Source organism: Lissotriton vulgaris, chromosome 1_1 (assembly GCF_964263255.1).
Source record: "Lissotriton vulgaris chromosome 1_1, aLisVul1.2, whole genome shotgun sequence".
Classification (NCBI taxonomy): domain Eukaryota; kingdom Metazoa; phylum Chordata; class Amphibia; order Caudata; family Salamandridae; genus Lissotriton; species Lissotriton vulgaris.
This window is the reverse complement of record NC_141685.1, coordinates 1,341,099,802-1,341,124,607: the sequence shown is the minus strand read 5'-3', so window position 1 is coordinate 1,341,124,607 and position 24,806 is coordinate 1,341,099,802. Positions and strand designations below refer to the sequence as shown.

The window sequence follows — 24,806 nt, the reverse complement described above, 5'->3', positions numbered from 1 at the left end:
CTTAATACAATCCACTCCCAATTTCTCGGCCCACCTCTGCTGTCTAAACAATAAATCATCTGAGAAAAAAAACAACAATAAATTATAGAAAAAACAATCTTTCTTTTGTGATACATAGAATCAATCAGAGGAATCCGCTGTAGTGCTACGCGTTCCTGATCAGTTAATGAATTAAGAAAACTATGCCACTGAAATTATTTAAAATAGTCAACATTCGTAAGCTTAAATTTAGTTTGGAGCTCAGCAAAAGATATCATATGATTGTTCTGCCAGAGGTCACCAAGATATATAATACCGAGATTACGCCATCTTTTCGTGATATAATCTCTACCAGCAAATGAAAAAATATGTTGGGACATCAGGGGAGTATATCTCGTAATTTTAGGAATATCAGCAATATGCCTAATAGATTTACAAGCCCAAAATGCTGCTTTTAAGATCTTAAATTTAGTTTTTTTATAATAGCTGGGCTCAACAATTTTTAGCAGACACCCCCTAGCCTCTACCCCTAGCACCAACTTGTAAATAGACGGGGAGTGCGCAGCCAAAATCGGTGCCTTATCTCCAATTATTAAAGGAATGATAAATTGCCACACAGAGGCAAGATAATAATAGAAAAAATGTGGGATACCCCATCCCCCCTGGCCTTTGGAAGTATCATTTTTTGATAGGCTCTACGATGGCGTTTATATCCCCATAGAAATCTCCCTGTCATTCTCTCCAGTTGTTTGAAAATTGGGAGAGGAGACTCTAGAGGTATAGATCTGAATAAATATAAAAATTTCGGCAATATCAACAATTTCATAACATTATTTCTACCATATAATGACAAATGTAAATGATTAATATGCTCGAGTATAGCATCAGACTTTTTAATAATAGGAGTGACATTTAGCTCTGGGATCTGTGACACAGGGGATGTAATCTTGATACCCAAGTAGGTCGCTATAGGTACTATATTAGGCAGTGCCGGGGGGTTCTGGCCGGTGAATAATATTTGTGTCTTTGACAAGTTCAACTTGTAGCCAGAGAAAGCACCAAACTGAGCAGCCAATTTTTCTATCTTCGAACCACTTTTACAATATCCGTGGTGAGAACCACCACGTCATCCACGTATGCCAGTGCCCTGTACGATGTGCCCGCCACCACAACTGGTGATATATCCTCCTCTTGATTTAATTCATAAAGAAATACCTCAATATATATTGCGAACAGTAGCGGGGAGGACGGGCACCCTTGCCTTGTTCCTCGGTGAATGGAGAACGGGATAGATGTATTTAGCCCAATTTTAATACAGGATGATGGTGTTCTATACAAAGCTTTCAAAGCCCTAATCATGCCTGGTCCAAACCCCTTAAAAGACAGAATGTCCCAGAGGTACTGCCAAGCCACCCGGTCAAATGCCTTCTCGGCATCTAACAGGGTGACCCCTACCGATGTATTTGTGCCCTCTGCCCAGTCCAGCAAAGCAATTACTCTCCGGACATGATCTGTAGTGTCATGATTGGGGATGAACCCATGTTGCCATCAAGAGACTATGCTGGAGATTACCTATAGCCGTACAGCTAAAATTATAGAGAACACTTTGCTATCGGCATCTTACAGGGGCATTCCAAACAGTATATGGTGAAGTCAGAGTTACAGTTGAGTACTCTATTGATGTTACTAATGGATTTTGAATCTTTTCCTGGTATCTCATAGGTGTTTTTCTTATGACTATATTTGCAACCCTTGCAGTTCATACAAGGATAGAACCCAATAGAAATAGATAGATGGAAATCAATCTGTTGATTGATTGATTGACAGGGTTCTTTCGGTCTAGTACTAGATTGGAAATGACTAGAGACTAGGAGATCCTTGATGAATTTGGATCTTCTATACGTTATCAAAGGCTAAATGGGAATGTGGTTCTTGAGAATATTGTCTGTTTTAAGGATGTGCCAGTTTTTTCAGAACATCTGGACTATTTTCGAAGACTGCGTGTTAAAACGTGTAATCATAAGTGTTGGTTCAGTTTGTTGAGGTGTGTTACTTCCTCTGATAGTTTTTGGAGCTAAAAGTTCTTCTCTCGATATCCTTTCAACTTTTTTTGCTGCGGTACAGAGGGAATTATTTGAATAACAATTAGCTTTAAATCGACTACCTGCTTCATTCTTCGCTATAGTATAGTCCTCCTCCGTGGAACAGTTGTGCTTCATGCGCAGATCATAATTTTTGGATGGAAGCTTTTGGCGTGGAGCAAAGCATTACCAGGTTTCCTGTACAATCAGGTTAAAATCACAGCATTATTGACATAGACTTCTAGGTCCTGATAGAAGACCAGAGTGCTGCTTATATGACCGCTAAATACCAGATTGAGGTTGTTGGAATTAAAAAATGATATAAACTCCTCAGCCGAGGAGTGTGAACCCTTCCATACGATGAAAAGATCATCAATGTAATGGGTCCAAAATGTGACCTTATCCAAACACCTTTCCGGCACTTCCTGACAGGCCACATGCTCCTCCCACCAGCCAACGAAAAGGTTTGCATAGCTTGGGATGAAGCACGTGGCCATTGCGGTACCGCGTTATTGCCTGTATAGCTGCCCTGCAAAAATAAATATATTATTTTCTACACAAAATGCTAGCATTTTAAGAAGCATCTCATTATGTTTTTTTAACTTAAGTGGGCGCTTGTCTAAAAACCATTCAACAGAAGCAATCCTTTGGTAATGATTTATACAGGTGTATAAACTGGTAATATCCAGAGTAATGAGCAGCATGTCAGGTTCCCACTTAACACCTTCAATTAACCTCAAAATGTCTTGCATATCTCCGATATAGGAGCCAAGATTTATTACCCAAGGTGTCAAAAACAAACTCAAATAAATAGAACAATTTTCAAGAAGGCTATTTATGGAGGCAACTATAGGTCTTCCAGGGGGCCAATGAATGTATTTATGGACCTTGGGAAGATGGTAAAAAGTAGGCAACATAGGATATTCACATAAGAAAAAATATGTATATAAAATTATCATTATTTTTAAACTCCGCCTTCACACCGGAAGTTAATCTGGATGCCCCACATAGAGAAAAGAAAAAGGTAAAGCAATTATAGTGAAAAATAAATGCCAATAGAATAGAAATATAAAATTGAAAGGATACAAATTCAAAAACCGAATACAAGAGTTCTCATAAAGTTACTCATTTAAAAATAAAAGAATTACTCATGTAAATAAGTGTGTTTATGAAGCTTAAAAAAATAATAGAGGAAACAAAAGTGTTCCAGAGTTAAGGTTCTGCTGTCAGAGAAAACTAAGTGGAAGCACATGTACATACAAAAAATGCAATGCTATCTAGGTGAAGCATGTACCTTGCTTTTATTATTCCTATTCTCCAGTAGTTTTACTTCCAAATGCACAGAATAACATGAGAATATATAAATTTACATTTATTATTAGTGTGCCAATACAGTATGTAATATATAACCAAGACAAGAACAAGAATAATGTGCAAATGCAGGCATGCTATATGTAATAGTTTTCGATTTAAGAATTTGCAACCATGTATAGGTATAGATGTATTAATAGTTCACATAGCAAAGCAAGAAACGTTGCTGCACTGTGGTGCATGAACTGGAGGGAGCAGAAGTGTGCCATAGCTACAAAGAAATGGTGCAGTTCTGTTCAATCCCAGCGCCAGCACGGTTTGAGCTGTCTAGTCCAAACGCAGGCCACCTTACATCATAGTCCAAAGGTGGGGGCACTATGCTCAGGATAGTTTGAGTGCTGGAAGGGGTACTTTTGTGCACAACACTCTCCTTGCAAGCATTTTCTTATTTGTATGTATGCTTGCAGGATAAATATATTTTCCCTTGTTACGCCAGCCTCAGGTAGGTGCACCATTTTGGCACCCACGAATGTCTACAACTCTTTAATAATTTGGCTCTGCATCAAATTCCAACTGTGGATTAATGGAAATCCCTCCCAGATGCAAAATAATGTAAGCCAGTTCAATGCGATCCACTGTTTTCCTCACTCCTTTTTTTGCAAAGCAACGCAATCACCATTTGCTTTGCTTTGTTAATACCAAATTGGATTTTTTATCAGCCTTGCCTTTTGACGTGATGTCATCTATAACTTAGCAAAACCAAAAGGGGTGATGGACGGAGTGTGGAACATTGCAAGCACTCACCCCCAGTCAACTGATCTGGGTTTTATCCATCATCATTCTTTAGCTCACTCCGCCACCCCAGAGATATGGCCATTTGCAAATCAGTCGGACCATGTGCCTCATGGGAACAGTCCAGCCTGAACTGCCAAGCCATGTCTTCCCTGGACCAGAAACAAGCATCCTAGAACCAGTTTCTGGCTAATCAGCTGTCATAATCCAGGCTAGCTTGAATCCGGTGGCAAAGTGAGCAAGGGACCCACGTATGAGCATACCCTGGCAACTTAGGGCGAACAAAGCAAAACCAAAGGGGATGATGGACGGAGTGTTGAACATTGCAAGCACTCACCCCGAGTCAACTGATCTGGATTTAATCCATCATCATTCTTTAGCTCACTCCGCCACCCCAGTTCAGACATGGCCATTTGCAAATCAGTCTGACCCTGTGCCTCATGGGAATAGTCCAGCCCAAACTGCCAAGCCATGTCTTCCCTGGACCAGAGCCGGTCCAAGTATAATTGTTTCCTTTGTGCCCCCTTTGAGCTGCCTTCCATTTAACTCCAGCTGTAGGTTGGGAAGTAGCCTTAAGTGGGTCCCAGCCTTTCCTTTTCTTCAGGGGAGGCTCTCCTTTGTCAGCCAGCATTGCTTTCTTAGCCCTTGTTATAACCGTTGGAAGGCCTGAGTTAGTAACAGGGGAAGAAAGAGAGTCAGATGGGGTATTTGAACCCGAAGTGAGGTGGCTTAGCATCGTTAGAGATGGGGTGGAAGGTATATCTAAATGTGTTAGATCAGGGTGAGGAATCACACTACCATTGGGGGGTGGCAACAAGAGTTCTAAGGATAATCTGCGTTCAGTTATTTGGATCTCATGGATCAGTGCAGATTCCGCCCTTGACAAAAAAACATCAAGCGTTTCACAGCCCCCCTCCCACCCCTGTCTTGCGCTTGCAAAAGGGACCTTTCCCAACAGGAAGCATAGCCAAGGATCAATTAGAGCTAGGAAACCTTACTAAAGGTAATAAAATAACTGTACATAAGGTAGCACAGCACAACTTCTGCCAGTCTCGGACGGGCTCAGATGGCCCGCCCTTAGTCTGGGTTTTGTCTGGGGTTGTCCCACGCGCCCCGTGCTACGGGGGAGAGGCGGTGCTTAAATGCGCAAGATAAATACAGCGCCTCCCCCTTGTTAGCGGCAGCCATGTGGAGCGCTATGCACTCTGGGTGGTGTAGTCCTTGGCAGTGACACCAGCGGCAGTATCTAACCCTGGGACCACGATCTCACCAGGGTAAGCCCGGGTAGCAGTGAGGCAGAAGCAACACCAGGACACCGGGCAAAAGAAACCATACACACAAAGTTTATCCCGTCTGGTCCTGGCTTGCTCTTGGGCTTGGTCTTGGCTAAGTCCCAGCTTTTCCAACGCCCGTACCATAAGCGGACTAGCAGCTGGGCGCACATGACAAGATATAGCAGGATGTAAAAATGTGATGTGTGGCATACGCTTCGTTGGTCTCTCTCCTTTGGGTCCTGTGGGTCCTAATCGCACTTCTAACTGCGCCTTAACGCTACCGCAGCAGCAATGCTACAGCAGTAGTCTCCTCCGCGTCCCAGTGCCACCGCTGCACTACTGTAGCACTCCTTTACCTTCTTTAACTTGACTTGGTCTTGGTTTATACCCACTGTGTTTGGACTGCTTACACTGCACGAGCACTCACTCCCGCTGCCAAACGTGCCATAGCCCTCGTTGCAGGGCTCACCCCACACGTCGCTAGGCAGTTCAAAGTGGTTCCCACTCTGCGGCGCGGTGACAGTCAGTAGGTGCGGGTGCTCTTGGCGGGCGCTCGAAGGGACACCGGCCCCCGCGCTCTGCTCTGGCTGGTTAAATATAAATAGGATCGGGATAATGTCTGTCGGGAGCCCCCCCCCACTGTGTGAAAGTCCGCCAGGAGTCAACCGACTGCCTGGCGGTTTGGCAGGCACAGCGTCTTCTTTCCCACGTCCCCCTCACGATCCATATGCAAATCAGTCTTAATCCTACTCCAATAAGAACAGTGCATCCCCAGATCCTTTTAAGACGAGACCACAAGCAACCCCAGTCCATTTTTAGCCTTCATAGTGAGGTATAGCTCTACACGCCATCACACTCTATAATTAAATATCACGTTCTACATACACCCGGGACCGAGATCCATTTTTATCACTCAAAGCTTTACAGGATCCACCAGGCACCTGTGCATTGCAGTAGTTCAGTTGCCAAATTAATTATTGCTGAAGATTCCTTCAATTCCCTCATCAGCAGTTTCAACACATGTAGTTCAAAATAATGAGTGCAAATGCCTACCGCCAGCAACCACCTGCACAAATGAAGCATTGCCACTACCACCCATATGTGATAGGACTGACCAAATGTGGATTTTACTTTTGAGAGTGGGGAATAACCACAAGATTCTTTTTGCATACTGATTCCCTCATAATTTCCTTACATTCAGGACCCTTTCGCCTGCACATATTTCATCTGGGGTTTCCTTTACAGCTGAATCGAGATTATCACCATTCTTATAAAGAGGGTTCAAGTAATAATGGATGGTTTGTCTGTGGTATCTATATGTAAGCAATAGGTAACATTTCTTCCTCTAGCACTACTAATAGTATAAGGTCCATGTCCATTTGCACTTCACAATATCCTCACAAGAATATCATAAGGGGGCAAGCCTGAAATATTTGTGTCCATTTGTCCGTTGTCATGGCTTCCTTCCAGGAAAAGTTTTATTCTCTGCACAAAACCACATACATATTGAACAGATTACCTATTTGAAAACATTCACTGCAACATAACCTGAAGATACATTAAGATACCTTAAGTAAAAACTTGAATGATAGATAGGATGCTTGCAAAAGTCTCAGCAGATGGCAGTTGCCCAGGGCCACATTCCAGTCCACCGTTTTTTGCTTTTCATACAATTTTCAGACAGAGGTTGGTCATATGCAAGTCATACTTGATCCTACTACAATAGGAACAGCCCAAGCTGAATTGCCAGACCAGGTCCCCTCTAAATTACAGGTAACCTCAGACCAGTGTTGGTCTATTTTGGCCTTGTCAATGAGGTATAGCTTGAGTTCTGTGCACATCAAGCAAAGGTTGCAGGTCTGGAAATACCCATCACATTTACGGCATCTCACTGAGGAAAACACAAAGGTAATGGATGGAATGCTGGCACTACAATCGGGCCACACTCCAGTCAATCATGCCATTTTTGGACAGGCCATCCATAGGCAAATCATCCTTGGTCGAGCGTCCAATACGAATAGTCCAGTCCAAACTACCTCAACAGATCCACTCTGAAACAGAGCACAAACAACCACAGAACAGTGGATGATTTTGATTCAAGCATTCCACTCATCAACGTTTTGTTTTCATCAGGGTGACTCCCTAAGTTCAATGGGTGCATGAGGGGGGATCTTGTCTGGAGTAGCAGTGTTGGCAAAACCAATGGACTAGAGCACAGCTTTCCAAACTTTTCATGTTGGTGACACACTTTTTGGAGATGCATGATTTTGGGACACAGTAAGGACAGTTTAGCGAGCTAGCGTAGCGAACGAGACCGAACCACTTAAGGGGGGTTCGGGGGTGTTCTTTCCCCAGACGAAAATTTTGAAATATAAGTGGGCAAATGGTGCATTTTCAAGCAAATATGAGACCATGAGGTTGAACACAGGCCCCTGCAGCGGATGCCTTCGTCCACTAAGCCACCAGACCCGGCATACACACATCTTTCTCTCTCTCTCTGTCTCTCTCTCTCTCTCTCTCTCCCTCTCTCTCTCTCTCTCTCTCTGTCTCCCTCCCTCTCTCTATCTCTCCCTCCCTTTCGATGTCTCCCTCTCTCTCTCTCCCTCTCTCTCTCTCTCTCTTCCTCCCTCTCTCCCTCTCTCTGTCTCCCTCTGTCTCACTCACTCTGTCTCCCTCTCTCGCTCTGTCTCCCTCTCTCTGTCTCCCTCCCTCTCCCTTCCTCGGTCTCCCTTTCCCTTCCTCTGTCTCCCTCTCCCTCCCTCCATCCCTCTGTCTCTCTCCCTCGCTCTCCCTCCCTCTCTCTCCCTCTGTCTCCCTCCCTCTGTCTCCCTCTATCTGTATTGCTCCCTCTGTCGCCCTCCTCCCTCTGTCTCCCTCTCTCTATCTCCCTCTCTCTGTCTCCCTCCCTCTGTCTTTCTCCCTCTTTCTGTCTCCCTCTGTTTCCGTCCCTCTGTTTCTCTCCCTCTGTCTCCGTCCTTCTGTCTCCCTCCCTCTCTCTGTCTCCCTCTGTCTGTCTCCCTCTGTCTCCCTTCTCTGTCTCCCTTCCTCTGTCACCCTTCCTCTGTCTCCCTCTCTCTCTGTCTCCCTCTATCTCCCTTCCTCTGGCTCTCTCCCTCTGTCTCCCCCCCTCTGTCTCCCTTTCCTTCCCTCTGTCTCCCCCTGACTCCCTCCCTCTGTCTCCTTCTCTCTCTCTCTCCCTCTGTCTCCCTCTCTCTATGTCTCCCTCCCTCTCCCTATCACCCTCTGTCTCTCTCTCTCTCTCTGTCTCCCTCTCTGTCTGTCTCAGTCTCCGCCTCTATCTGCATGTCCCTGTCTCCTTCCCTCTGTCTCCCTCTCCGTCTCTCTGTCTCTGTTTGTCCCTGTCTCTGTCTGTCTCTGTCTCCCTCCCTCTCTCTGTATCTCTCTCTCTGTCTCCCTACCCCTCTCTATCTGTCTCCCTCCCTTCCTCTGTCTCCCTCTCTCTCTGTCTCCCTCTATCTCCCTTCCTCTGGCTCTCTCCCTCTGTCTCCCCCCCTCTGTCTCCCTTTCCTTCCCTCTGTCTCCCCCTGACTCCCTCCCTCTGTCTCATTCTCTCTCTCTCTCTGTCTCCCTCTCTCTATGTCTCCCTCCCTCTCCCTATCACCCTCTGTCTCTCTCTCTCTCTCTCTCTCTCTCTGTCTCCCTCTCTGTCTGTCTCAGTCTCCGCCTCTATCTGCATGTCCCTGTCTCCTTCCCTCTGTCTCCCTCTCCGTCTCTCTATCTCTGTTTGTCCCTGTCTCTATCTGTCTCTGTCTCCCTCCCTCTCTATCTCTCTCTCTGTCTCCCTACCCCTCTCTATCTGTCTCCCTCCCTCTTTCTATCTCTCTCGCGCTCCCTCTCTCTCGCTCTGTCTCCCTCTGTCTCCCTCACTCTGTCTGTCTCCATCTCTCTCTGTCTCCCTCCCCTCTCTCTCTCTCTGTCTCCCTCTGTCTACCTCCCTGTTTCCATCCCTCTGTCACCCTCCCCGTCTGTCTGTCTCCCTCTGTCTGTCTCCCTCTGTCTGTGTCCCTCCCTCTGTCTGTCTCCCTCTGTCTGTCCCCCTCTGTCTCCCTCTCTCTGTCTCCCTCTTTCTGTCACCATCCCTCTGTCTCAGTCCCTCTGTCTCCCTCCCTCTCCCTTTCTGTCTCCCTCTGTCTGTTTCCCTTTGTCTGTCTCCCTCTGTCTGTCTCCCTCTCTCTGCCCCCTCTCTCTCTGTCTCCCTCTCCCGCCCTTTGTCTGTGTCCCTCTGTCCCCCTCTCTCTGTCTGCCTCTCCCTCCCTTTGTCTACCCCAGACTCCCTCCCTCTCAGTCTCCCTCTCTCTCTGTCTCCCTCTCTCTCTGTCTCCCTCCCTCTCTCTGCCTCTGTCTCACTCTGTCTCCCTCTGTTTCCCTCTCTGTCTCTCTGCTTCTCTGTCTGTCGCATCTCTGCCTCTATCTGTCTATCCCTGTCCCTGTCTCTGCCTCTATCTGTCTGTTTGTCTGTCCCTGTCTCTGTCTATCCCTGTATGTCCCTGTCTCCCTCCGTCTCCCTCTCCGTCTCTCTGTCCCTGTCTCTGTCTATATCTCTGTCTGTCTCCCTCCCTCTCTGTCACTCTCTCTGTCTCCCTCCCTCTCTCTATCTCTCTATCCCGCTCTCTCTCTCTCTGTCTCCCTCTGTCTCCCTCACTCGCTGTCTCCCTCTCTCTCTGTCTCCCTCTCTGTCTCCCTCTGTCTCCCCCTCTGTCTCCATCCCTCAGTCACCCTCCTCCCTCTGTCTGTCTCTCTCCCTCTGTCTCCATCTGTCTGTCACCCTCTGTCTCCCTCTCTCTGTCTCCTTTCCTCCGTCTCCATCCCTCCCTCTCCCTCTGTCCCCAGCTGTCTTCCTCTCTCTTCCTCCCTCTCTCTCTCTGCCTCCCTCTCTCTCTGTCTCCCTCTCCCCGTCTCCCTGTCTCCCTCTCTCTGTCTCCCTCTTTCCCGGACTCCCTTCCTCTGTCTCCCTCTCTCTCTCGGTCTCCCACGGTTTCCCTCTCTCTATGTCTCCCTCCCTCTGTCTCCCTCCTCCCCTCTGTCTCCCTCCCCCTCCTCCCTCTGTCTGTCTCCCTCTGTCTCCCTCCCTTTCTGTCTCCCTCCCTTTCTGTCTCCCTCTCGCTCTGTCTCCCTCTCGCTCTGTCTCCCTCTCGCTCTGTCTCCCTCTCTCTCTGTCTCCCTCTGTCTGTCACCCTCTGTCACCTCACCCTCTGTCACCTCACCCTCTGTCACCTCACCCCAGCTTCGCAGGCGCACACACAGCTGCACCCAAGTACTTTGCAGGTCTTTAAAAGACCATTTAATGGGAGACGTTATATTGTAATTGTAATTGTAACTTATATTTATATAGTGCATTATCACCAACGGTCTCTAAGCGCTTGCTTTGGGAACCCGTCCTGGTTTTTTCCCTGTGAGATAACCCGTACTGGGCACCCCCAAGGTGAAAGCCAGGCATCCCGCCGCGGGGGGCCATAGTGGAGATTAAGCAAGCTATTGCCCAGAGTTGCAGAGTGTGAACCTGTGATTCGAGCAGGCACCGAAGCGAGAATTATCGAGTCCGTGGACATTTTTGGGCTCAAGACCCTGCCGCTTCGGGAATTGAACCCTGGTCCCTGGTCTGACCTCTGCTTCATGGTCTGCCTCTTCTAACCATTGAGCCACACTTCTCCTGTTATGCAATAGATGAGGCATAGTGAGAACAAAGCTTTCAAAGGAATGTCTCTTAATTAGCAGCATTCTAAGTGCCCGTTAATACCAGTGTCATCCCGCGACACACCCACCATTTGCAGGCGACACAGTACTGTGTCGGGACACACAGTTTGGAAAGCTCTGGACTAGAGAGTGACATATTGTAAATACCAGTGACTAAAATTAATTCAAGCATTCCAGCCTTGGTATATCTTAACTAGCTTACTAGGAATCACTTTAGAACAGTAACACAGCTTGTATGCACCTTAGTATATCTTAACTAGCTTACTAGGAGTTACTTAAGAGCAGTAACGTATCTTGTATGTCTTTGTATACAGTATGATGTTTTCTCTTGTCTGTGAGATATGCTGCACCATTAATCTAGCAGCTCCACAAATGTCCTGTTTTTGTTGTTTTCCAGGGTTGAATGTGCTGTTCTGGGAAGGGCAAACAACACTGAAATCTACAGGCCAGTGCAGCAGAACGGAAAGGTGACTTGTACTGATTATAACTGGGGGATCTGCTATGGTCTCAGGTTGTACTGCATGCAAATACTCTCTTTTGTTTATGACTCAGACATTTGCAGATTCTCTCACAGAACTGATGGATTAGTAAAACAAATGTTAGCAAAAGCTTGCACCTTCAAAGAGCTCTCATGTCACTATCTGCCAGTAGACCCAAAGCATTCTTTGTAGTCCTACAGGACACAGGCTCTAACGTTCATATACGTCTATTTTCTCTAATTCTCCTAAATCACGTTAGCATCTAGTACATCTTATTTTGATGTCACAACAATTGATGTATAAGTGCGTCTATGAGTGATTGATCCTTTCTTTACCATCTGCCTGCAGTGCTCTGAGATCCCAGGCCTGAAGATTCTGTCTTACAATGCCCCCGTATACTACGGCAACAGGAACTTCTTCAAAGAAGCTGTGAGCAGGCTGTTGGGTTTAACCCAGGAGAAGATCAGAAAGAGGGAGAAGGCCCAGAAAGCCCTTGAGGAGGGGAGAGCTGCAGACATCAGCATAATTGTAAGACTCGGAACCCCTGAGAAGGTTCTTTGATCGCACTGGTGTTGCTGTAATTCAGATTATCCGTGGTCAATCACTGATGATGCCAGCGCTGCAATTTATTGAATGTGAAGCGTGCCAGGTACTCTAAAGCTGAATGATCTGAAGTGAAATCACACATGTCTGATATGTGTCTCAGCCCAATCAACAGTAATTAATCCCAAATGGAAAGGCAAATAAGACACGTAGAGCTCATCCCAATCTTCCACAACATATATGGATGATGAAGCCTGTTGTCTCTTTCGGCTTCTTGTCCCTGTTCACACTGTTACTGAACCTAGAATGTTGACAAACAGCAGTAGTGCACACATACATGCTAAGAATTCTCATTGGCTGAGAGATTCTCAGCATTCTTTATCAAATACTAATTTGAATGGTTCTATGTGAAGGTAAAGCAGGCCAAAGCCAAGAAAACTTTTAACAGGACCCCAAAATCAAGGCAACCATATTACAAAATCATGGCCTGATTTAGAAGTTGCTCCATCAAAACCGTGAAGGATAACCCATCCGCGTTTTTACAAGTGGATTATATCCTATGAAACTTGCACTACGGTAGATGGGATATCCGTCACCTTGTGACAAGAAAGCCACAAACCAAACACTAAATCAGGCCCTTAGTTTCTTTCTATTGGAAGTGTTCAAAATATGAACTCTTAATAACAAACACAATAGCCATGAAGACAATAAAATTACAAAAGTTATAATTAGAATTTTTCAATACTTTTTTGTCATCATTTCTTTTGTTTTTTGGGGTGGAGGAACCGTTCAGTGCTTTTCTCTCCACAGCAACACCACCATTTCAAGCTTCACTTATTTGCCCTGTTTTCTCAGGCTCTTTTTCAGCAAGTAGACCTAAACATCATCTCAACCCTCTTCTTCCCTGCCCCCACTCCCAAAAAGTCTTTGTATTGTCTCATTTTACCCCAACCAGATGGAAACTATCTTTGAATATTTTAATAGGGCCATACAATGTAACGAAAAATAATTCTCTTTACACAGGTCTGCATCACTAATGATTACTAACAACCGGCATTCTAGAATGTTGCTTTGTTTGATGATGTCAACTGAGGTTTTGATACATATTGTGACATAATTCACTGAATGGCTGTTTTAAATAACATGTTGTTTGCTCTTTTCCTTTTTACTATTGTGTTAATTAATTTTGTTACTATATCTTTTTTTAGCAAAAGAGTTTGTTAAATTTTTCAATCACAATATATTGCAGATTATACGGCAATATAGCAGCAATGATTTATGTAGTCCCCCCCTTATTGAACTATGAAGAGGAAAATAAATGTTATTCAATTTGTCACAAGACCATTAACTAAATTCTCCACATATTCACCGACTATTATCACTTTACCTACTTTATTTGTTTATTTATTTTGGCTCGACAGTTCACAGTACAAATTTGCAACTTTCTGGACTCACCCCCCCCCCCCCTCCTCCCTGGGTCCAAGATTACTAAAACCAACAAAAAAAAAAGACAAATATTTACATATGGTTACAGGCTCTACACCAATTATATTTTCAAGATGCATAGGCAAATATCCCGTTTTATACATCCTTATACGTCAACCAAAATCAGCCAATGTAGCTCAAAAAAAGAGAAAGCCTAAGAGCGGGTCAAATCTAATACACTAAGCAATACTGAGCGGGAGAAATTCAGGATAGTTTGTGGGGGAGGGTTTTAGGAAAAGAAGAAGGAGAAAGGAGAAGAGGGAAAAGGGGAGAGATTAGATGTTCATAGCCTCCAGCCAGTTGGCCAAAGGGCTCCAAACTACTAAGCCCCTTTGCTTTACCCTTTGTTCTTTCTTGGCGTAAATAGCCCATTCCAACCTAAATGTAGCCAGAAGTCTTGCTTGCCATTGCCCAAAAGATGGGGGATGCAGATCTTTCCAATAAGAAGTGATACATATCCGAAGAATAGTCATTGCTACAAAAATTAACGCACCTCCAGTCTTTGGATCTAGATGGTCGTATAGCCTTAGCAAGATAGTACATGGAGTAAGTTGAATATTTAAAGATAATATTTCACTCAGAAATTTTTGTACATCTTGTATTAGTTGTTGAAGATTAGGTGAGGTGGCAAACATATGTACTGCATCCGCATTGTATGCTGTACATCACGGGCAATTTGCCCCAGGGCCTGACGTCCATTTGGCAACTCTGGAGGGTGTAATATACAGGAAAAAAGCAGTCTTGAAAAACTGAAGCTTGTAATTTGGAAGATAAGGGATAGATTTGAGCTTGGCCTAAGGCATAGCAAAAGGCATTTGGTGGAATATTTAGCTTAACCTGCCATTTAGCGTCTATTTTATTCAGGTCATCTGGCCGCTGTTCATTCAAGATGGAGTAAATGCTTCCTATCCTTGGGAGATTAGGATTCACCAGTTTGTCAATCAATCCAACGGCATTGAAGACAGCAAACCCCCCTGTTTGGTGCCTTAAGTACCATGCAATGGCCTGCCATTGGAAAATCTGGTTATTCCCCACTTTGTAGCAAATTTGTAGTACTTGAAAAGAGCGAAGTTCACCGGAGCTAAAGAAGTCCCCTAATTTGCCGATCCCTGTAGTATACCATTGTCGTATGTAAGTATTTTGAATAATCAAAGGCAAGTTATCGTTACACTTGATAGGGGTATAGTAGTTTAGTTTAGATGTACCGAACATCTTACGGACGTTATTGAAAACGTGAAAGGCACCTAGCATAGTCTTAAATCGGACTCGCTTAAAGTAGCATAGTTCGAGTTGACGCCATAGGCATCCCTTTACCTTCTCTCCCAGAAGTAGAAGATATGGGGAAGTCAACCCTAAGGGGGTTAAGGCACAATCTTCAAACAACAGTTTGCTGGAGTGTTGTAATGCTGCAGCCCAGTTATATAATTTTAAATTAGGGAGAGCCCAGCCTCCCCTCTCCCGGGGCAGGCAGAGAAGATTAAACGCTCTCCTTGGCTGTGTAAATGCCCATATGAACGGTGAGAAGATTCGCTCAAATATGGCTACTGAGTGATTATTAAATATGAGCGGGATTGTCCGGAAGAAATAAAGAAGCTTAGGAAAGTACGTCAACTTTAAAACATTACATCTTCCTACTATGGTTAAATGGAGGTTGTCGATTTTCCGAAGTGACTTCTCCATTGTGATGGCAAGATGGATCACATTTTCTGTGACTAAGGTATCTAAATCAGAAACTATATTGACTCCTAGATATTTTGCCTTTTGCACTATCCTGTTATCTACCCAGTTTATCTGCCGATTTACAATTACCTGTGTCTTTGATTTGTTCAGGGCATAACCTGAGATTAAGCCAAATTCCTGTGATTCAGATTTTAGGGCCCTAATAGCAGTCTCGGGCTCTGGAGTAATTATAGCTAAATCATCGGCGTAGGCCATGATTTTTGAATCCATTGCAAACCTGGTAACTGGCAAAATAAGAGGATTTAGTTCCATTCTTTTTATCGAAGGGTCAATATATAGGGCTAATAACAGGGGGGAAAAGGGGCACCCCTGTCTCGTCACTTTTGTAATCTCTATCTGCTCTGTCAAATGGCCATTGATGAGAATTTTAGCAGTGGGATCTTGATACAGTGCCTGAATTGCCTGCAGTATTTTCGGGCCAAAACTGATCCTCCGCATTACTGCCCGTACGAATTGCCATAAGAATTACCTACTTTATTTTAATGTCAAGCTTATGCCTCAAAAATTGCCCAGTTCAAAATGGCTGTTGTAATATTGCACGAATGATGTTTAAGATACATGGTCCAACAACTACCTCTCATAGGAATTTATTGTTTCTCTCTCTGTAGGAAAATGGAATAGCCAATCCAGTGTACCTTCCAGATAGAGACGTCTTGGACTCAGATTCAGGTACACATTATGCATCCATTTTTCTATTTTCTTACGCAAGATCATTCCTCCAGCTAGGAGAAACAACGAAAAGACTTTCCACCAACAGACCTCAGTAGCAAACCAGAATTGACTTTAAAGAAGAAATTAGTATTCAAAAGCTTACGCCTTTTGATCTGCATTTATCCAAGCAGATCTTATCACATGCTTATTCAAGACGGCATACATGATGCTCATTTGCATAATGCAAAGCTGGCTAGGATATAACAGTCACTGAGGTGGCCCGGGGCTTTATGGCCTTAGTGCAAGCAGTGAATCTAGACAGCTTAGCTGGTATTAATATATTGCTATAAATGAGGTGCAGCCTCACCTCATCCCACACCTGGGCCTCGGTGTCACTGCACCTGCTACACTAACGTAATTTACTGGTCTCCAAGTTGCTAAGCTACTCGTCTTTCCTTCTTGCCTCCCTATCTCCACCCCAGCCTCTAATTTCCTTCATCCATTTAAGTTTTTTGGGGGGAAATCTCTTAATTAGATTTTCATGAGAACAAATATTGCATCACTGCCCAGCAAGGCAGTACAAACATCAAACATGGTGTGATTGACCAACCCCTGATCATATCTTGTTGAGTGCAACTTGTATTGTACAGTGACATCATCATGCTATAAAATATACAAATACATGCATATCACTCTTTATCAAACATTGAACTTTCCTGAGCTTGCGATTGGAGGTATTGAGCCAAATGTTCCAAAATGCCCTTGGGCTTAGAAGACAAGGGAAGCTCTTCTGCATAAAGTTCGAGGTTTTCTTTACAATACACCATAGCCCTAACCTAGTGGTCTGGACGGGGGGCTAGAGTACTGTCCCACAACAGTGCCACCCGAAGCCTTGCCATCAGAGTTGCTATTCTGACAAATCTGCCCATTGTCCCTTTCAGTTGCAGTATATGGCATAGCAAACAAATCTGTGGCATACTTTGGGACCCCAGACATAACTTGTATGCGCAGCACTACATCCTCCCAGTACATTGACACCAGCTTACATTACCAGGCCAAGTGCCAGAATACTGCACGTAACTGGCAGCAGCGCTTGCATTTGCTTGAGTTTTGAAGGCCTAACCTGTGCAGTTTAAGTGGTGTGTGGTACACTTGGTGAATATATTTGAAATGGATAATCCTCAGATTGCCATAAGAAGAGAGGGTGCTGGTGAGATTGCAGATGAGCTCCCATTCTAATTGTGTCAGCGGAGGGGTAAGCCTGTCATTCCAGTTCATAAGTTATGGGACGTGGATCTTTCTGGTATGAAACCAGATTGGTCCCATAAGACCAGACTTGGCATTAATGGCTGGAGTTTAGAAGCAAGGATTTTAGACAATATTTTTGCGTCCAAGTTAATCAGGGATAAGGGGTGGTATGACTCAGATGAAGAGGGCAACTTATCTTTTTGTAATAAAGTGATGATCAAAGCTTGTCTAAGCGATGGTGGAAGTCGCCCGTTTTGTGTGCCTCACCATATACCTCCAGCCAATAGTGAGTCAGGAGCTCAGCATATTCCTTATAGAATTCTGCAGTGATTCCATCAGGCCCGGAGCTTTTTTGTTTGGCAAAGCACGTATTGCTGGCCGAATATCAGAAGCTTCGATTGGCTGACTTAAGTATTTACGATGTCCATTCGCCAGCCATGCGCATGCAATGTCAGAGAGATACTCTGCCAGAGCCAAAGAATCAGCGCTCCCCCGCGATTTGTACATGTACAGTCCCAGGATTGATCCACTATGACCTGTGGTGGTAATGTTTCCCACCCTGCGGATCTATGATATTAGTGATGTGTTGGTGCTCTGCATGGAATTTAAGCTTATCAGCTAAGTTACGGCCTGGCCTGCGGCCCTCGTCATAGGCTCAAGCTATGTGTCTCCTATATAGGTATCGTATTTCAGTTATTGCCATTTCGGCATACTCTAAAATCAGCTTGTGTATGCGAGAGAGTGGTTGCATATGGCCTTGTTTCATATTCTCTTTCAAGCTCCAATAGTGCCTTCTCTATCCTCATGATCTGTCCCCTGATATCTTGCTGATGCAGACTCCCCTAATAGTGACCTTGAAGGCCTCCCAGAGGGTTTCCGCTTTGTCTACAGTGCCTACATTTAGGTCAAAATTTTACCCTATTGCTTTTCTGATAGTGTCGGAATAGGTAGGGTCTAAGAGGGCCTCCAAGCAGCTTCTCCATGTGAATGGGAAATGGATATTGGTGGGAATAGTGAGTAGGAGCCAGTGGTCCAGGTGAGATCAGCTGCCGTGTGCCGGAGAGGCGTGTGTACCCTCCAATGTAGCCGGATTGTGAAGTCGCCAGACATCAAGCAGCCCAAACTCCATCATGCCATCTTTGATGCACTGGGCAGCCCTCGGATTGCGTCCGCCCTGTTGGCTAGATTTATCCCCACTTGGATCTAAGTCCCTGTTGAAATCACCCCCCCACACAAACACAATCCCAGCATCTAGCCAATCTCGTAGGACACTAAATATTTAAGCAGACACCTCAGGTTTGTCCGGAATGGGACTGTAGATATTAACAATAGTCAGTAACGAGGCCCCTAGCTTGCCAAGCACCATGGCATATTGACCGTCTTCATCTGTACACGTTTTTATTGGTGTAAATAAAAGACACATTTTTAGCAGGATAAGAACCCCTCTGGCATAGGACGAGTAAGACAAGGCGAGTTATACCCAACCCACTTCAGTGCAATCCTAGCCTCAGTCAACTTGGTCACTTCACTTGTGCCTCCTGGAGGAGAGCTATCTGAACCCCATGCCTATCTAGATAGGCGAAGACCTGCCGGATTTTCTTGGGGAAATTTATCCCTCGGACTTTCCACGTTAAACATGTGAACTTATCATCCTTTGACATAATTGAAAGTGATGAACATAAGCATAGTAGGCACCCAGCTGCCTGATGACAAACCTTAACACATATACCATGGCCAGAGCATCGGAACAATCACAGTTAACATACCTCACATTGCAGAATTCAGTTCCGCCCACCCACTTTAGCATACCCAACTCGCCAAAGCCATCCCTTGAGTAAAAAACATAGCCCAACAAAGTTAAACATGTGCTAAATGTGATATGGGGTCCACCCATTGGGGAGCGCTGTGGCACATCCTACTCCCTAGCTGACAAGGGAGGTGGCCGACTAGTATAAATGGACTCCCTAGACCATCCATCAGCAAGAGTAGTTATGCATAAGACCAGAATGACAAATATGACACTATATCACCCGCACTGACGCTGGGGGGGCACCAAAATGCAAAAGGGATACAGGTATTTGAATACGGGACAGCAGAAACTTGTGCTGGAGAGCACTTCTAACAATACTGTGAAGAACAGCAGGTACTACTAGGAGAGACAGTTAGTTGAAGCACAGCGCATTACACTTGAAACCTTAGCCTACATCGTCCGAGGCAGAGAATCATGGGCATTTGCCGCAGGATGGGACAACCGTTCAACCACAGTACCTTAGGCGATGCTTGATGAGGCATAGAAATGACAGTATGTCTAGAGGTCAGACTTGCAAGCCCTAAAACACAAAAGGATACAGTTATAATAGTGCAACGCGGCAGAGGCACTGCGGTTCAGAGTCCAGCACACCAGTGTAAATTGTTATCATTGCAATGGAGGTACTGCAAGAGAACCAGTGAAACGGAACGCAAAGCATTGTTCAGTACCCCTTAGCCTTCATCGTCTGATGCTTCGGGAGCAGCCTTTTTCCTGTGCCAGAGAGATTTTGCGAAATCCATGGCCTGCTTCGGTTTGGTGAAAATCCTGGCTTTGTCATCTGAGCAAATACGCAGCTGAGCCTAACATGGCATACTGTACATTCTCGGGAATCAGGAGCTTCTTCACTTGCTGAAATTCCTTTCTAGCTGCCTGGACCACAGTGAAGTCAGGGTAAAATGCCACTGTGTTACCCTGATACGTGATGGTGCCTTTCTGTCGGGTGACGTGGAGCACTGAGTCGCTGTCCATGTATTTGAAGAGAAGCACAATAATCGGTCTGGGTGGAGCACCGGGTGGCAGGCAAACTGACAGCGAGCAATGGGTTCTTTCTACAATGAGCAAATTCCGCGCCACAGATGTCCCGGAGCATGTTCTCCATAAATATCTCCAGCCTACCCACATTTGTGGACTCTGGCAGCCCCATTATACGCAGATTATTGCGCCGGGATCTGGCCTCTTGGATGTCATAAGGCATCCAATAGGAGTAAGATTCCCAAGAGAACCATCACAACGTTACAAGCACGTAATTTAAAATATTTACGACCATCTTTCGGTTCTTTCCTTCTACAGGTCTCACTTTTTTATCATTAGCCCGCCCATTTTGGCAGGAGCTCACGCCACAAGCAGAACCTTTTTTTGCTTTTTTTGTTACAAGAATCTAGGATCGGGTACGCCTTTTAGGGGGTGTAGACCGTCCATTTTCTTGCATTTTGGTCCTGAAGAATACTAGGTTGAAACATGTAGACCAGACCACCTACTGAGATACCCTTGGTCATAACTACCCTCAAAGTATCTCCACATTTCTTTTAACATTGTCCAGTTACTTATGAATAAAATTTATTTTTTGAGTCTAACCAGGACAATTTTTAACATTCTTTTTGCACTCAAACACTCACAAACCAGCTACACTGCATTTCAGGTGTTGTTAAGAGTAAGGGGGTCCCAGTGAAGGAAAGAACATGTTATTTAAGAATCATTAGAATAATTCTAGTCAACAAAAAGGTACCTCTATAATGTTTTAATCACATTATAGGAAAAGAGCAATATTACGCATTCACAAAGCATACACAATTGTAATGGTACAGGTGCCCCTGGGGATGGAAGGGACGTGATATAGTGAAGGTAAGGTGGGGGGGGTTTTGTGACAGTAAAAACACGATATTGATCAAATAATAATATGATTCCAATGTTCAATAGTAAGCAAAATAAACGGTTAATCAATGCCAAAGTTTCAAAAAACATGCCCCAATGTCCATCTTATACAAGAATGGTGGGTTGGACGGGGCTGTTGAAGGGCAGGGACGTATGTCGACGTTTCGACCCTAAGAAAGCAGGATTGGTAGGATTCCTTGCACGTGGGTCTTCTTCAGGACGGGCGGAATAATAGGGGCAGCCAACCTAGTATTAAAAAGGATTAGTTAAATAATTATATAATGGACAAGTCTTTAGTCTGGTCTAGGTGGGTAGGGTAAACAAGAGACGTACCTGAGTACATCAGTTTGGGGAGGAGATTATTCCAGAAAAGGGTCCATGACATTTGTTCGAAACCTTAAGAAAAATCATAATTATACCCAATTAGAAATATAGTTGTCCGATTAAATCTACCAAATTAATAAAGGAAAACACCCTGATGGCACTCGGTCATCAGGGTGGACCCCAATGATGAAGCATGTCACCACTAATCTGGTGAGTGAGGGTTTTTTTATAAAAGGAAGAATTCTTTCCTTTTTCAAACACACATTCCATTTAGAGTCTACGATTCTCTATGGCGATATTCCTTCTTTGTTAACTACATACCTACCCTGGGGAACAGGAGTAATCTCCATTCACACTTGGTGAAAAAAATCCCTTACTCTCCTCTTTGTTGTTACACACCTCCGCAGTGATCACCAGCAGCCTGGCCCAGCTACTGTCGAAGAGCTGAGATCACCGTCGTGGAGGCTCCAGGGGGGCAGCGACCGCAGGAGTTTGATGTGCTGAACAAGAGCCCCCGGCAGTGCAGAAAGAATCAGCCTCACCACACTGGGACACTGTAGCGCCTTACTTGATTTCACATCGGGAGGCAGTGTGATGTGCCTGGGGTGGGACTGCAGGGGGGCGATCCGCCGCTTTTCAAAAAACACCGGGCCCGCAAGTGCCAAGAAGGGGAGCGCCGTCAAAGTGGAAGCCACACGCTCCACCCAATCCCCAGCGTCTCACAGCTGGTTCACAGAAGGCCCACTGCAGGCCTCACAGGCACCCTCCAGTCAAAGCATGGCTGAGATTATGGCCCTGCCGCCCGCCACACCATGAGCCCTCAATGTTGATGCACTCTCCCCAGGATGATGAAGTAGCAGGAGTCAGTAGGTAGGCAGAGCGGTGCGTTTGAGCAGCAGAGCCGCAGCTAGTCCAGGCCTCACAACAGGCCCAGGCGCTTGTTCACCATGCCCCCCGCAATGCTCCACCAGCCGGCACCCAAAACTCAGCAGCTCTGTTGCTCTGGGCCAAGCTACTCACAGCCCCCAGTCGAGGCACTGCAGCACGATAGGGATCGCCAGAAGTTCACGCAATGAACGGCCACAGTTGGCTGCCAGTGCCGCTGTGTCTGCACGGCACCCCTTATCAGGCCGCCTTGTTGGTCACCTCCGTCGGTCCGCGCTGGGGGGTTTATTCGCACAGACACTCGGAGACACTATGAGCGACTACACTGTTGACCAGCCTCGGGTCCCACAGGCGTGCCGATAATCACTGGGGTACACCAGGCGCCAGATCTCTTGCGGCCTCCATTCATGCGGTCACCATGTTGCTTCCAGTGCGGTCTCTCTGCCAATAAACTTTCGCACCTTCCATGGGCCAGCGACTGCACCCAAACGCACAAAATTGATTCCTGGCAGGTAGCAGTCTGTCGCCACTGATTTTTATGGTGGGATGATATCTAGAGAGCAGGGTAGATGCAGGATGAAGCTGTCTGCTGGCGAAGCTGCACTACGGTGCAGCCATCTTGCCATGCACCTTCTAGCGCCCCCTTCCTTCATCCATTTAATGATCTACCTCCTTCCTCAGTCTCTCTCTTCCCCCACTTCTGTCTCTCACTCATCCTCATCTTTTTTCTCCCGTCCCTCCTTATTTCTGGTTCTTTTCTCTTCCTTGCCCACTTTTCCCATCCTTTTCTCCTTTCTCTTTCTCACTCAAAGCTCCTTCTCCTGAAAAGTGAATACAGCCATGGTCCTGGCATGCACTGAGTCTAATCAAAAATCAGACTGGGCAACTGCCGACCTCACATCAGCTGGTGCTGGGTAGACTGGGCCTGCTCCCACCTCTGGCCCCCAGTGCATTGCTCTGGCTGCACCAATAGTAGCTACCCCCGAGAAACAGTCACAATGGCTTTCTAAGTTGCTTCTGATTATTGGACCTGCTGAAAATAAAACTATAAACTGTATGTTCTACATCACCACTTTTTGAGAAAGATCTTTCCCATTCCTTGATAAATACAATCATGAGAGCATAAAGGTGTCTTAAACAATTGGAAGTCTCCTGGTGTATGACCTATGATATCAGCACTCACATATTTCCACCTACGACCATCGGTTTCCACATTTGATTTTAAAGGTAGTATGACAGCCAGTTTCTTTTCTGAGAAACACAATTCAAGATTTCTAAGAATGTGTTAAGAAAAACAAGACAGTGGTTGAGTATCTGTGCAACAGATCTATAACTCTGACAGTCGTGGTCGCTGCTGGTGGGAGCGGTGGGATGGGTAGCCAGGTAGGGGAGGATTTCGAGAGACGACCATGAGGGAAAATTTATTAATACATTTTTCCTCGTGGCCGTCTCTCGAAATCCCCCCTCACCTGGCCCCACCACCTACCACTCTCACCTGCAGTGGCTGCGGCTGTATTCTGAGCATCCTACTTAAGCTGCTGATGAGTATAAGGACAATCATTGAGAAGTCCACAGATCAGGTCTTAGATCCACATTCCTTTTTCCCACCCTCCCCCTCGACCCCTCGCATGCACACATACATTTGGGGCTAGAAAGCTTCAGAATGTTATGACAAACTAAATTTCATAGGGGCAATTAACAGGGTTTGCATTATTTTGGGGAATAACATCTGAGAATTGGTGTTTCTGCGCCAATTCCCATAGGTTTTTCTCTGGTTGCTGTCAATTCTTGAACTGTCCACTGGACCAGTGGAGGTTTTATAATTTGGTGGGCAGCAACTCTGTTCGAGCAACAGAGTAATTTACTATGTCAATATGGTGGAGCACGGGCCAGCTGCCAAATTACAAATCTGACCATTACTAAGGAACCTCTGGATCCCCATTACAGAAATGAGCCAAACCACTTTCTTTTCAGGAGACTTCTTGAAACCAAACCTTTCAATACATCACTTGCCTAAATTCACCATGCTGAAAACTTGAGTATTACAATAAAAAACAAGTTTTTGCAATGCAATAGGTCTCGCATTTATACAAGTTTGAGCTATTGGCATTGTAAATGACAATGCCTTTTATTTAAGTTTTATTTTTTTAAACCTAAATAAAAGATGTTGGGCCCGATTCACAGAACTAACTTAAGACAAAATCCTAAACTTACTACTTTTGGTATTCACAGAAGTTAGGATTTTGTCTTAAGACAGACTTAAGTTAGGATTCTGTCTTAAGTCTGTCTTAAGACAAAATCCTAACTTCTGTGAATACCAAAAGTAGTAAGTTTAGGATTTTGTCTTAAGTTAGTTCTGTGAATCGGGCCCACTGTCATTTACAATGCTAACAGATCAAACTCTCGCAAATGCGAGACCTATTGCATTGCAAATGCTTGTTTTTCTATTTATTAATTTACCATTCCAAGACGGGCGTCTGCCATTCTACAGCAGTACATTTTTATAAGCCTAAATGGCTCCTACATCATCAAGACACATATATGCACCTATGTCACCATGCTGCGGCAAGCATTATGGCTTTTTTTTTTTTCGCTGACACTGGCAACAGGCTTTTGT

The 24,806-nt window shown here is 45.1% G+C and overlaps 1 protein-coding gene across 3 annotated transcripts in view; it reads left to right on the top strand.

Moving 5' to 3' along the window:
* Positions 1-24,806, top strand: part of LOC147749132 (solute carrier family 26 member 10-like) — a 490,027-nt gene that overhangs the window by 329,663 nt on the left and 135,558 nt on the right. For all 3 annotated transcript variants that reach the window (XM_086966525.1, XM_086966535.1, XM_086966516.1), the window contains 3 exons: positions 11,550-11,619; positions 11,980-12,159; positions 16,008-16,068. In XM_086966525.1, the coding sequence (XP_086822651.1) occupies positions 11,550-11,619; positions 11,980-12,159; positions 16,008-16,068 (311 nt within the window). The remainder of the gene's footprint in view (positions 1-11,549; positions 11,620-11,979; positions 12,160-16,007; positions 16,069-24,806) is intronic.